This window comes from Camelus dromedarius, chromosome 3, assembly GCF_036321535.1.
Source record: "Camelus dromedarius isolate mCamDro1 chromosome 3, mCamDro1.pat, whole genome shotgun sequence".
NCBI classification, from domain to species: Eukaryota; Metazoa; Chordata; class Mammalia; order Artiodactyla; family Camelidae; genus Camelus; species Camelus dromedarius.
Window position 1 is genome coordinate 47,869,569 of NC_087438.1, and position 15,089 is coordinate 47,884,657.

The following is a 15,089-nucleotide window of genomic DNA, read 5'->3' on the forward strand; positions in this document are numbered from 1 at the left end:
GAAATTTGAGTTCTTAATTTCTTAAGAAATTAAAATGTAAGTTTCCAGACTTTTTATTAGGCTATAATAACCTTGCCCATAGAGTTCTTTTTCCCTTTTTGCATTATTTCTTTTGGATAAACTCCTTTTGATTTACTTTTTTTTATATTTTAAACAATTAAAATGAATGCAGATACTGAATGTAAGCTCATTGTAAAAATGTCACACCATTTAGAAACAAAACGATGAATTTTGTCCCTTTGTAGCCTACTCATTCACCTCTCCAAAGATAGCAGTTTATTATATAGCCTTTCTAAATAGTCTGTGTATACAAGTAATTACATGGGTAATCTCATTTTTAACTCAAATGGAAATGTGCTTTATGTGTTTTACTTCACTGTAATTTATTTTTAACCAAGCCCTGAATGGTAGACATTTGGATTATTTCCATTGTTTTTGTTCTTGAAACAAGGAACATCAATCTTTAAAAATTGGAAATATTTGTTCATATATTTGGGATAATTTTCTTTTTAATAGAGATACTAAGAATTGAACCTGGGACTTCATACATGCTAAGCATACGCTCTTCCACTGAGCTGTACCCCCACCCCCTACCAATTGGGATAAATTCTTAGGGGAGAAATTGCAAAAAAAAATTTTTACCGTTTTTATTTCTAAGCACTGACAAGCTCTCTTATCCCCAGTAAGTTTCCATCTGATGGATCCCATGCATGAGTATGTAAAAGGCCTAAGATACGTAGTAGGAGTGCTCATCGTTGGAGAAGGACAGACATAGAATATGCTATAAGGCAGTATTAGCAGTGGTAGTTGTTTCATTGGTATTAATTAGTATTCATGAAGTTAAGACTTCTTAATAATTCTGTTGAGATCTTTAGATCTTTGTTTCATGAATTCATTTCTTTGTAGGTTGATTCCTGTGTTAGTGAATGGCATGAAGTACTCAGATATAGATATTATCCTACTAAAGGTAAGAAAACTTTCTTGATGAAACAGGAAGATTATTTTCATTGACTTAATAGATCTTTGAATTTGACTAATAGAACATTTATTTAGAGTAGTTCCTATATAAATAGGCTTTTTGTTATGTAATATGCCACAGAGTTCAAAGATAAAAGCAAATATAATGCATTTGGGTGGTAATAGATTCTTAGTTGGAACTAGGTGGTGACGCTAGTAGAATTAGCATGAATTTACTGATTTGAATTATTTAGAGTTTATTTTAAAACATCTTAAATACAATCTGAATTTGATTAAAGTAGTCCAGATTATACCAACTGGTGGGAGACAGTATAATGCAATTGAGAGTGCCTGCTCTCTAACATGGGTTATGTGATAGCCTATTCTCCCCTTAACAAAGAACTCTCTTCTGCACAGAGAAGTGGTTCTTAATGAAGAGGTGTACAGCTAACCCTTGAACAACGAGGTTTTAGGGGCACGAACCTTCAGCACAGTCAGAAATCCCCATGTAACTTTGCAGTTAGCCCTCCATGTCCATGGTTCCCTATCTGCAGATTCAGCCAACCATGGATCATGTAGTACTATAATACTTTTTCACTGGGGAGAAGAAAAAAATCTGCATACAAGTGGACCAGTGCAGTTCAAACCCAATTGTTGCTCAAGAGTCAACTGTACTTCAGAATCATATACATAACCCCATCTCTGGATATTCTCAGTCTTTTACTTGTATACGTATTACTAGTTTACAATGAATATAACCATAATTTTCCTTTTAAAAAAAAAAGGGCGATGTTGAAGAAGATGAGACAATTCCTGACAGTGAACAGGATATAAGGCCACGTTTTCATCGATCAAGGACAGTGGCTCAGCAGCATGATGAAGATGGAATTGAAGAGGAAGATGACGATGACGATGAAATCGATGATGACGATACAATTTCTGACTGGAATCTAAGTAAGTCAGAGAGGGAGAAGTACAGTCTCCTGCTTTGATAACACTTTCACTGAGAAATAACTAAAATGCCATACATTGAAACCATATCATACAATTCATAAACCATACAAAAGGATACAATTTAGTGGTTTTTTAGTGTATTCAGAGAGTTGTGCAACCATCACCATAGGAAATTTGAAACATTTTCTTCCAGTCCCCCAGCCCTAAGCAACTATCAGTCTATATTCTGCCTCTGTGGACTATTCTGGACATTTCCTATAAATGGAATACATACAAAATGTGGTCCTTTGTGACTGGCTTCTTTCACTTAGTATGTTTTCAGAGTTTATCCACTTTGTAGCAAGTAGCAATACTTCATTCTTTTTATTACAGAAAAGTAACCTATCGTGTGGTTATACTACATCTCATTTATCCATTCATAAGTTGACAGGCATTTTGTTTCCCCTTCGGCTGTTGTGAGTAGTGAGACTGTGAACATTATGTAAAGTTTTATGTGTGGGTTTATGTTTTCAGTTCTCTTAGGTATAAACCCAGTGGAATTTCTGGGTCATATGGTAACTTTCTACTTAACCTTTTGAGGTACTGCCAGGCCAGCTGTTTTCTTAAGTGGCTCCACCATTTACTTTCCCACCAGCAGTGTCTTAGATCTCAAGTTTCTCCACATGTTTGCCAATACTTGTTATGTATCTTTTTTCTATTATAGCCATTCTGGATGTGACGTGATGCCTTATTGTGGTTTTGTTTTGCGTTTTCCTGATGCATCTGTTCTTATGTTTAATCTTCACTATATTCCTTAAAAAGACTTCTTAAGTCACCCTGTCATTCCTCAAAAGGCTATATGTTTTGTTTGATACTATGAAATAAGAACATTGGCCACAGCTTTTCCTGTTTTCCTAACAGCCTTATTTTTGTGATAATTTGCATGAGAATTGGCTGGTTATCATGGATATTTCTAGAATAATATAAATTGGTTCGTCATAGTCAAACTTACAAAGTACACTTTTTAAATCTCTGTTAGTTTTCAACCTTAGCTGCAAATCCACATCATATGTTAAGCCTGGGATTCTGGGCCACACACTAATTAAATAACTCTGGGAAGGAACCTAGACACCTGTGTTTTGTTTTTGCTTCTTGCTGGTTTTTAATCTTCACTGCTGTAATTCATGGCACAGTTGAAATTTGGGGCCACACGATACTTGGTTGTGGGGTTGTCTTGTGCATTATAGGATGTTGAGCAGCATCCCTGACTTCTGCTTAGGAGATGACAGTAGTGCTCCCATGCACATACACAGTTGTAGTAATCAGCGGTGTCTCCAGAAATTGCCAAATGTCCCCTGAGAAACAAAATCACCCCCAATTAAGAACCACCATGTAATTTAGAAGGTTAGGATTTCTAGTAACTGATGGAGCAGTTAAGGGCATGAATCATCAGCCTGAACTTTGTAACTTATTTGGAATAATGGTGATTCCTCTGCTGCCCATTTAATTTCCTGTTACTAATGGTTCCTTAGAGTGATGAATGTGCCCAGCCCTGGGCCAAGAACTTTGCATGCATATCACATTTAATCTTTCCAACCCCCTTAGGTAGGTAAAGATACTGCAAGAAGAGGAATTTGCCTAAGGTTAGCATAGCTAGTTTTGATGGGACATAGTTTTGAACCCAGATCTTACACAAGAGAACCCGAGATCTTCACTACTATCACAGGTTACCTCCCAGTGTATCCCTACTTTAAGACTGGGGGGAGGAATCATTAAGATTTAATGTAGATAACTGCAAAAGTAAATCTGTATCTTGAATTGGGGGGGGGAAACATTTCCTTTTTACAGCCCACCCTTCTTTGTCCTTCCTGAAGTTTTCCTGTGCGCATAGAGAAAAACACATGTACAAGCATACCTTATTTTATTGTACTTCACTTTCCTGCACTTCACAGATAACTGCATTTTTCATAAAGTGAAGGTTGGTAGCAACCCTGCATCAATCAGGTCTGTTGGCACTATTTTTCAATAGCATTTACTCAGTTTGTGTCTCTGTCACATTTTAGTAATTCTTGGAATATTTCAAACTTTTTCATTATTATATTTGTCATGGTGATAACCTGTGATCAGTGGTCTTTGATGTTACTATTATAATTGTTTTGGGGTTCCATGAACCACACTCATACAAGATGGTGAACTTAATTGATAAATGCTGTGTGTGTTCTGACTGCTCCACCCACCAGCCATTCCCCGTCTCTCTCCCTCTCCTCAGGCTTCCCTATTCTCTGAGACAAAACAGTATTAAAATTAGACCAATTAATAGCCCTTTAATGGCCTCCAAGTGTTCAAGTGAAAGGAATAGGCACACATCTCTTGTTTGAAATCAGAAGTTAGAAATGATTAAGCTTAGTGAGGAAGACATGTTGAAAGCTAAGTTAGGCCTAAAGCTGGGCCTTTTATGCCATTTAACCAGGTTGTGATTGTGAAGGAAAAGTTCTTGGAGGAAATTTAAAATGCTACTCTGGTGAACCCATGAATGATACAAAAGCAGAACAGCATTATTGCTGATAAGGAGAAAGTTTTTGTGGTTTGGATAGAATATCAAACCAGCCACAACATTCCCTTACGCCAAAGCCTAATCCAGACCAAAGTGCTAATAACTCTCCAATTCTGAAAACTTGAGAGAGGTAAGGAAGCTGCAGAAGAAAATGTTGGTTCACAAGGTTTAAGGAAAAAACCTTCATGTCTCCGTAACATAAAAATGCAAGGTGAAGCAGCAAATACTGATGAAGAAGCCTGCAGCAAGTTATCCAGAAGATCTAGCTAAGATAATTAATGAATGTGGCTACACTAAACAACAGACTCCCATTGTAGATAGAACAGCATGCTATTAGAAGATGGCATTTGAGACTTTCATGGCTAAAGAACAGAAGTCAATGCCTGGCTTCAGAGAGCAGACTTACTCTTGTTAGGGGCTGTGCAGCTGGTGGCTAAGTTGAAGCCAGTGCTCATCTACCATACTGAAAACCCTAGAGCCCTTAAAAATTATGCGAAATCTACTCTGCCTTTGTTCTATCAATGGGACAAGAAAACCGAGATGACAGCACATCTGTTTATGACATGGTTAACTGGATATTTTAAGCCTACTGTTGAGACCTACTGCTCAGAAAAAAAGATTTCAACTTTCAAGTCTTACTATTTAAGAAATAAATTTTGTAAGGCTCATAGCTGCCAGAGATAGTGATTCCTCTGATGAATCAAAGTAAATTAAAAACCTGGAAAGGATTCACCATTGTAGATGCGTTAATAAATAACATTCGTGATTCATGAGAGAAGGTCAAAATATCCGCTTAACAGGAGTTTGGAAGAAGTGATTCTTCTCTAAGGGGTTTCAGGACGTCAGTGGAGAAGGTAACTGCAGATGTGGTAGAAATAGCAAGAGAACTAGAATAAGAAGTGGAGCCTGAAGATGTGACTGAATTGCTGCGATCTCGTAATAAAACTTTAACGGATGAGGAGTTGCTTCTTACGGATAAGCAAAGTGGTTCTTGAGATGGAAGCTACTCCTGGTGAAGATGCTGCGAAGACTGTTGAAATTACAACAAAGGATTTAGAATATTAGTAAACCTAGTCAATAAAGCAGTGGCGAGCCTTGAAGATTGACTCCAGCTTTAAAAGAAATTCTACTTGGTAAAAATGCTATCATTATATGCTACAGAGAAATCGTTCGTGAAAAGACGAGTCAATTGATGTGACAAACCTTGTTGGTTTATTTTAAGAAATTTCCACAGCCTTCCTAGCCTTCAGCAACCACCAGCCTGACCAATCAGCAGCCATCAACATCAAGGCAAGGCTCTCTACCAGCAAAAATATAACTTTTAGAAGGCTCAGATAATGGTTAGCACTTTTTAGCAATAAATATTTTTTAATTAAGATAGATACATACATGGGTTTTTTTAGACACGAAGTTGTTGCATATTTAAGAAACTACAGTGTAGTGTGGACATGACTTTTACATGCACTAGGAAACCAATACAGTTGACTCGCTGTATTGCGGTCCTCTAGAACTAAACCTGCAGTAGCTGAGGTACGCCTATATATCTTCTTTTTTTGGAGGGAAGACTGATCTTCCAAAAGTGAAATCAGATTATATGTACTCTGATGATTCTTTTCCATGTATCATACAATTCATTCTGTATCAGTACATAAAAAGATTTCATTCTGTTTCATGTCCATATAATACTCATTTAGATGGATCTACCATACAGGGTAACTGAGACCCTTGTTGATGAGTAAGGTTACTTCTGCCAACATAACAGCTTTTTTTAAAGAGGGTTTTTTCATCTAATCGTTGGTGATCAATCATTTATTACGGCTAGTTCACGCTGGAAGAAATTTAGATACTTAATTATGTTTTTTCAGTTTTTTTTGTTCTTACTATGTTATGTGAAATTTGAACTGATATATAGTCCCATTGTTAATAGTTCCTTTGTTAAGAATGTTTTCCAGCATATTTTAGGCATGATTCCATACCTCCCTGAGCTCATTCCTCACTTTATTCAGCACCTCTTTGATAACAAGGCTCTTGTGCGTTCCATAATGTGCTGGACTCTTGGCCACTATGCACACTGGATAGTCAGCCAGCCCCCAGTGCCAGTGATTTTTATTCCAATTTATTTGCCTGACCTCCAGCTAAATCATTACATACTTGATTCTGAATAACCTGCCACTAGAAATATTAAGCAGGAATAATGTACACATTTTGCCTGCAAGATTGTAGCAGTGAACATCATATTCTAGAAGTGTTTCATTGAGTGGGACGGTGTTTGTTTTAATTTTTCTGTGTAGACAAATTCTAGTATGACAGTCATGTATAGAGTAAAATATCTTCATAATTAGTTTGCTAATTCTTGGTGATAAAAATGTATTCTTGTCAGAAGTATTTTTCCTGTGACAGACTACCTATCCTATTTAATTCAGTTCTTTGAAACTCTGTAGAGGTAAAAATAAAGTGTTGTACATATAACAAGTTCATCTGTCTGTATATTTCTACGTAGATATATATAACTAAATGATAATAGAGGTTGATATAATAATTTTGAATTAAATATTTCTTTAGGAAAATGTTCTGCCGCTGCCCTCGATGTTCTTGCAAATGTGTATCGTGATGAGCTTTTGCCACATATTTTGCCCCTTTTGAAAGAATTACTTTTTCATCATGAATGGGTTGTTAAAGAATCAGGCATCTTGGTTTTAGGAGCAATTGCTGAAGGTAAGTCTGAATCCTCAATAGGCGCGAATGCGACTAGGCTGTTTTAAGGAATTGTTACTCCTTAAGCAAAATCTATTCAGTCTTAAATTCACATACTTTGCTCCCTTGTGTTGCTGATGTGGGGTAGATAAGACCATGGTCCACGTTAACTTTAAAAACGATATTTGAATCTAAAAGCCATCTTAGGGTAAGCTTTTACTTTGAGCTGATCAATTATTAAACAACTATAGGCTTATGTATAACCCTAGCCAGATGTTTTGCAAATGCCTTTATGGTAATAAAGGAAACAGAATGAGAAGATTCTGATGTCAGAACCATCCCTGTTGCTAGAAAAATAACTTTGTCCTATGGGTAAGTGTAAGAAACCCAAGTCAAGAGTGCCATTATCCTTTATAAAGGATTATTGTTCTGCCCTATCTGTAAACAACTGTAAGAAATTGAAGCATTTTATAGGCATTTCTGTAGCAGAAGTAAAATGAGCTATCCTAACCCTACTGAAAGATACTTAAGAGAAGTTGGCTCTCATTTCAGTTATTTTTTAAATAGTTTTGGAACAGGTGATTGCTATATATTTATTAAAATGAAGATGATCTGAATATTTTTCATGGATACATGTATCATTTTTAGTATTCATATGAAATAATTTTGTTTTAACCAAATTTCGGCATTGTCTGAAAGATTCGTTTTGTTTTTTTTTTCCTAGGTTGCATGCAAGGCATGATTCCATACCTCCCTGAGCTCATTCCTCACCTTATTCAGTGCCTCTCTGATAAAAAGGCTCTTGTGCGTTCCATAACGTGCTGGACTCTTAGCCGCTATGCACACTGGGTAGTCAGCCAGCCCCCAGACACGTACCTGAAGCCATTAATGACAGAATTGTTAAAGCGTATCCTGGATAGCAACAAGAGAGTACAAGAAGCTGCCTGCAGGTGAGACAGGCTCATAACAAAACGTTCATTGTAGGAGGAGGGAGTGTGGGAGGAGGGAGGAATTTTCAACCTTGTGATGGAATATTGGTATTAAAGCATTAATGGGTTTTTGTTTTTTGTAGCTTTCACCTGATGGTCTTGTAAGTCCAAATGTGACTCTAACTAGACATCCATCTTTGTTATTTCTTCAGTTCTTTTTTTTTTCTCAGTGGCTATAACATTAGAATTATAATTATCTTTCACTGTAATTCATACAGACATCTGGAGAGGGTAATGGCAAGGGTCCTACTCTTGAGCAGGTTGATATTATTAGTCTACAGGTTAACTACCATAACTACACAGAAAGCCCTACAGTGACCTGTCATCTGCCACATGGTGAATCCACTCCAGTAGACACTCTCACTTGCATTTGCTTCCTCTCTTTTTATATTATACTTAGCAGTTAGTTTCATTACTACCAATATTTCAGTTTTCTGGAACAAACTTTTATGTTCTAAAAAGGTCTGCCACTTAGGTTTATAGTTATTAATTTTTCAAATAGAAATTGCTTTTACCATTGACTTTGTTTAATAGGAAGAAATAGCTGTTAAAAAAAAGGAAAGTAATTTAAGTGGAGTTGGACTTTACCAGATCTGAAGCAAAAATACCTAGAAGAGTTCCAGTTCATAATGAGATGAAAGAAAGTTAACCAAGGGGACTTCGGTGATAAATAGCACTAAATTTTTTTTAGTGAGGGTAGGATACAGATTGTGTTTGGTTTCGTATAGATTATTCATCCAGCAATTTTTTTATTTCAGTTTTCTACTAATTGTTAGGCATACACTAAATGCTGGGCTTAACAATCTCTGCTGTCTTGAAATCTACGGGCTAATAAGGTATACTAGACAATTATAATTTATGGAAAGTGCTGTTAAGGAACTAGATACATAGTTCAGTGTTAATGAACAGGACTTTAACAAATAGCTTAAGCCTATCATTTTAAGAAATGCCTTTCTGGGTAGAAAAGAAGAAAATAAAACTTAATTTTACAAATGAAGAGCCACATACACCTTAAAATCAATACAAATTTTGGGTTAAGTTGAGGTAATTGTACTGAGTCTCTGGAGTTGTTTTCCTTTCTTGCACATTTGTCCTAAAAAGTAAGCCAAAAATAAACAAATTTATAATAACATGCACTGTGCATTTTAATGTAGAGTGTAGGGCTTAGGGTGTTTTAAACTTTACCAAGGAATAATTGACAGATATAATTGCATGGGTTTTTTTTTTTTTAATCTTTCTTTTTTTGGTGGAGGTGCTGGGATTAAACCTAAGACCTTGTGTATGCTAAGCACGCACTGTACCACTGAGCTATACCCATCTCCCCCAATTACATGTATTTAAGTATATATAATAAAATAATGATTTGATATACATAAGCATTATAGAGCATTTACATTTACCAAGATCAAGATAATTAACATATCTGTCATCTCACATAGTTAACATAGGTAACAATTTTTTTGAGAATGCTTAAGATCTTCACTCAGCAATTTTCAAGTATACAGTGCCATATTTTTCACTATAGTTACCGTGCTGTACACTGGATCCTTAGAATTTATTCTTTTATATTCTTCAATTATAAATTGAAAATTTGTGCCCTTTGACCTCCAGCACCTCATTTCCTCCTCCCACTAAAAGAAACATTTGAGAGATTGTGATACTACTGTTCTCATACATCTCAAACACACTGAGTGTTAAAAATGTTTCTTTTTGTGACTCTTGGTATGCATATGAAGGTTAAAGTGTGAAAGGAAGAGTTAAACAGTTTTTATTCTGATTTCATTAATGTGGAACATCACTAGAATTTAAACTCCCTGAGAATAGGGACGTTGTTTTGTTCATTGCCATATTCCCAGCACTGAGCAACTAAATAAATAGTAAATAATCAAATAAACTTGTTGAATGAACCAACAGTATTTTAGTTTTAGATTTACCATTGTCGTACTGTTCCTTTTCTACAATACTAATCTTTTTTTTTTTTTTTTAATTATAGTGCCTTTGCTACCCTAGAAGAGGAGGCTTGTACAGAACTTGTTCCTTATCTTGCTTATATACTTGATACGTTGGTCTTCGCATTTAGTAAATACCAGCATAAGAACCTGCTCATTCTTTATGATGCCATAGGAACATTAGCAGATTCAGTAGGACATCATTTAAACAAACCTGTAAGTGTTTGTGATGAATTGTTATGAAAAAATTATATATTATATAGCATAGTTACAGTCAATATATTAACAAATTCATAAATTAAAATGTTTTGGGAGTGTTTGCTGCTTTAGGAAGGTAGATCTGAAAAAAAACAGCAAGTGTATTTACCTTTTAAATAGTACTTTAAAAAATAAATATGTGTTTGATGTGGAAATTATAGCAGCATCTCCCGTAAATGCACCAACACTTTTTAGAGTGATTAAAGGAAAGGGGATAAAGGATTTCAACTTTTACTTAAACTTCTTGTATCTACCACATCATAAACACCACATCGAAACATCTTTGTTTTCTCATTGGAACTTACAAGTATGGGAAATACCAAAACAATTAAAAATTAGGGTAATAGGGTAACAGTTTAAAATGTTAAATAGTGCTTCAGAGTATGGGTAGGGATCCAAACTCTGTCTCTAGTAGTGTTAAGAATGGAAGAGGAGGGTGGAATTTGGCTTGTTTAAATATGACTTAAATAATGTTAGAATTTTAATACAGCTAGAAATTCCCTGTTGAAGAATAATTTCACGTTTATAATTACTGTATGAGAAGTCTTAAGAAATTGTGTTTATAAGTTAAACTTGGTGCAGGACACTTGTTTGTGGGTTTGCTTTCATGATGATTGGTTTACTTTTGTTTGGGGCATCCCTAATGTCTTAGATTAGACCCTTTAGAATCTGTGCTCCTTGTTTATATGATTATTATGTTTATTTGGTTGCATGGATTCTTCAGTCTAAGGACATTTAAATCATTATGAATCTTTTTCTACTGTTGTTTTTAATACCTTTATTAACTGTCATTTATAACCTGCTGTAGAGCAGGAGCCATGTTAACATGTCACAAGCCCCAGGACTAAAAAAATTCAGTCACTAGAGAGTAAAACTTAAACAGATCATTCCTGATTATGATCAAGTAATTTTTATGTAATGGCATATTTGATGTGTACCACTACATCAAATTTGATGTATACGAATACAGCTTATTTCAAAAATGGTATAAGATGATTTAAAATAGAACAAGTTCCAAAAAAAAAATAGAACAAGGTGATATAAATTAAAAACAGGCAAAAAAATTTCTAAAGGTGCTAATTAGAACAAAGAATGAGTCTTAAAATTCATTCTGTAATGATTTTACACAATTACTCTGAATGGAGTTTAATTTTCATGAACTCAGAATGGGCTTGTTAACATAGGAGAGTAGAGCTTTATGTGTTTTTCATCATTGTAATTAGGAATATATTCAGATGCTAATGCCACCACTGATCCAGAAATGGAACATGTTAAAGGATGAAGATAAAGATCTCTTCCCTTTACTTGAGGTATGCTAATCTGGTAATATGCAGTTAATCTGTTTTATCAAAAAAAATACATGTCCAAATCTAAAACAGGTATATGTGATGATAAGTATTAATTAATTTACATTATGAGCCATTTCTGTTTAAAAGCAGAATAAATATGTAACTTTGAATCACTTTAATTATGGTGCATCTATACTAAGAAATACTGTGAAATAGAAAGTGTAATGGATGTGTTAATGCTTTTTTTTTTAAGTAGACAGGATTGTATTGTACTTATTTTCTAACCTGCTCGACTTAATTGATAATAAATTATCTTGGAGATCTTTCCATATCAACATATATATGTTCATCTCTGTTTTGACTGTATGTCTTTGTATACACATACAGCCAAGCCATAATGTTTAATAGTTTAAATTCTTTTATATATTATCTATTATATATACACACATACACTCATATATGTGAAGCAGCATTGGGACTTTGATAAGAGAAACTTCACTTTATACCTTTTCTGTCTAGTTTGAAGTTTTGTTTTCATGTGTAATTACTTTTTTAAAACAAAACAAAAATTATATGCCATTCAGATAACTGAAATACATTCTCAAATGTGGTAACTTAAACCTAGATGAATTGAAATTGGTAGAACCAATTCAGTCATTCTTGTTCCCCCTGTCATTTCAGGGGTCACCACTTCTGCCATGGATTGTCCCTAACCAGAGAAGTAAAAACTTCTGTGACCAAGAGCAATGGCTAATTCTGGGCCCAACAAAACAAGAAGAATTATAATGGCTAGATGTATTTACTTCCATGCAGGGTCTCAGAATGTGCCCAGTAAATTCCACCCACATCATTGACCAGCATGGGATGATAAATATCTCTCTTACATTTGAGAAAAAAATAGGAGTACATAATACTTAAGATCTGTTCCTGGAGGATAATGTACATTATAAAAACCTTTACATTTTTTTTTCCTGAGGAAACCTCCCCTGACCACCTAGTAAACTTAACAGCAATGAATGGCATCCAAAGAAAGTTTTGAAAAAATAAACCTGCTGTATACCATAGAGTAGTAGGACAGGCTCACAGATGACCAGGGTCTTATTGAGTACACTTTCAAGTGTTTATTATAATCTTAGGTGTACCCAGAAATTTTACACATCTACTTTATCCTTTCTAGTGCCTATCTTCAGTTGCCACAGCTCTGCAATCTGGCTTCCTTCCGTACTGTGAACCTGTGTATCAGCGTTGTGTAAACCTAGTACAGAAGACTCTTGCACAAGCCATGGTATTTAAAAAAAATTTGTTTCTCCCTTCTTGTCATCATAAACATTTTTCTAAGGATAGGCATAATATATACAAACTTTTTCAATAATTGATTCAAAGTTTTCAAAAAAAATTGTGTCTAATTTCAGCTGAACAATGCTCAACCAGATCAATATGAGGCTCCAGATAAAGATTTTATGATAGTGGCTCTTGACTTACTCAGTGGCCTGGCTGAAGGTCTTGGAGGCAACATTGAACAGCTAGTAGCCCGAAGTAACATTCTAACACTAATGTATCAGTGCATGCAGGTGAGACTTATTAAATTAAAATGAATTGAAACCTTCCTCTTTGTGTCACATTGGCATTAATTTCTTCTTCTTTCTTGTAGGATAAAATGCCCGAAGTACGACAGAGTTCCTTCGCCCTGTTAGGTGACCTGACAAAAGCTTGCTTTCAGCATGTTAAGCCTTGTATAGGTATGAATATTTTCTACTGCTGTGATGATTTTTAACATTTTTCATCAACTATAGCTTGTATTATTAAAGTTCATGAAATCCCAACACTTACAAACGTACATTTCACTGCATAAAGCTTTTCTGACTGAAGCAGGCAGGACAGGAACGCCTGTTCCTTGTTTTCTTGAATTCACCATCACTTTAGCAGCTCAGTAGGCATTCTATGACTGGAGAAAAGTTGGAAAAGTATTACTTCAAAGAACATGCCCATCTCTGAATCCTTGGTCCTGTATGCTGGTTCATGGATACTCTGAATAGCCTCTCTTTTTTGTAGAGGTACCCAGAAATAGTCTCTCATTATAAACCAGCATACTTTTTCAGATATCATAGGAAAGTTTGAACAGTTTACTTAAAAGTAAATGATGATTTGTTTCTGTTTTAATAGCATAACATTTGTTTTATTTAGTCTTTTGTGTAGATAATAAGGGATTTCTTGAATAATGTAACCAGAATTGCCATCAGACCCATGGATTAAATGGGGTTTTGGTTATTTTTCCTTCATTTCTGTGTCCCATCATTTTGGATGTTAGTAGTTTATAATCCATGGTTTACTGAACCCTGGTTTAAAGCAATGACCTGAATGCTTTTTTCATATGATACAGTGTGCTTTTGGGTCCCACCCCCTCAGTTTTATTAAGATGTAATTGACATATGACATTGTAGAAGTGTAAGGGGTGCAACATAATGATTTGATATATTTATATATTGAGAAATGATTACCACAGTGTTTAGTTAACATCCATCACCTCACATAGTTATGAAAATTTTTTTTTCTTGTGATGAGAACTTTTAAGATCTGCTCTCTTAGCAACTTTCAAATATCCAATACAGTATTAATTAACTACAGTCATAATGTAATACATTACATCCCCTAGAACTTACTTATTTTAGAACTTGAAGTTTGTGCTTGATCACCTTCACCCAATTCCCAGTTGTGCTTTAGAATAATAACTATCTTTCTGAATTTTGACTAATGTTAGTTTAAGCCTAATCACTCTAAATGAAATTATAATAAATTCTTGTTCTGTGGAAACCTTGTTCTACCAATATTTCCCCCTAATTTTAGTTTTTATGTGTTTAAACTTGTGTGAAAGGATTTTTTTTTTAATTTTATGACTTTATAGATCATGTACCTTCTTCAGGAGGTATGCAGTGTCTAGTTGTCTTTCCCTTTTTATGTTGTCAACCATGATGATTATTTTCTAGGTTAGTGTTTCTCAATCAAGGGCAATTTGGCAATGTCTGGAGACATTTGAACACTGGGTGTGTTACTGATAGCTGGTGGGTAGAGGCAAAGAATGTTGCGAGGCATCCTACTATGCTGGAGACAGTCCCCCCATAACAGAATAATCTGACCCAGGCTATCAGTATTGCTGAGCTTGAGAAACTCTGAGATCCTCTAACTTATTAGGGGTTTAAAAAGTGATTCTAATTCTTCACTTAATAGTGAGAATGCATATATAGAGACATTTTCCATATCAATCTGTTATTGCCCTGAAGTACAAGTCATACAGGAGAGGCAGGATAATTACTTGACCATTTACCGGTTTTTAAAATAATGAATTGATTCCCAGCATCTTCTACAGGTATCTGTCTATATTGCGTTTGAGAGTTTAGTTTTTGTTTGTATTTATTTTTTGAGTGTCACTATGAACTCTTGATGCTCAAATTGTCCTCCTGCCAGCAGT

General features: G+C 35.0%; 1 protein-coding gene across 3 annotated transcripts in view; it reads left to right on the top strand.

Moving 5' to 3' along the window:
- The window catches only part of TNPO1 (transportin 1), an 85,461-nt gene that overhangs the window by 54,462 nt on the left and 15,910 nt on the right, over nt 1-15,089 (top strand). For all 3 annotated transcript variants that reach the window (XM_031446636.2, XM_064481429.1, XM_010974985.3), the window contains exons 10-18: nt 907-967; nt 1,743-1,911; nt 7,007-7,159; nt 7,863-8,088; nt 10,121-10,292; nt 11,558-11,644; nt 12,801-12,908; nt 13,036-13,194; nt 13,275-13,362. In XM_031446636.2, coding sequence (XP_031302496.1) covers nt 907-967; nt 1,743-1,911; nt 7,007-7,159; nt 7,863-8,088; nt 10,121-10,292; nt 11,558-11,644; nt 12,801-12,908; nt 13,036-13,194; nt 13,275-13,362 — 1,223 coding nt within the window. The remainder of the gene's footprint in view (nt 1-906; nt 968-1,742; nt 1,912-7,006; nt 7,160-7,862; nt 8,089-10,120; nt 10,293-11,557; nt 11,645-12,800; nt 12,909-13,035; nt 13,195-13,274; nt 13,363-15,089) is intronic.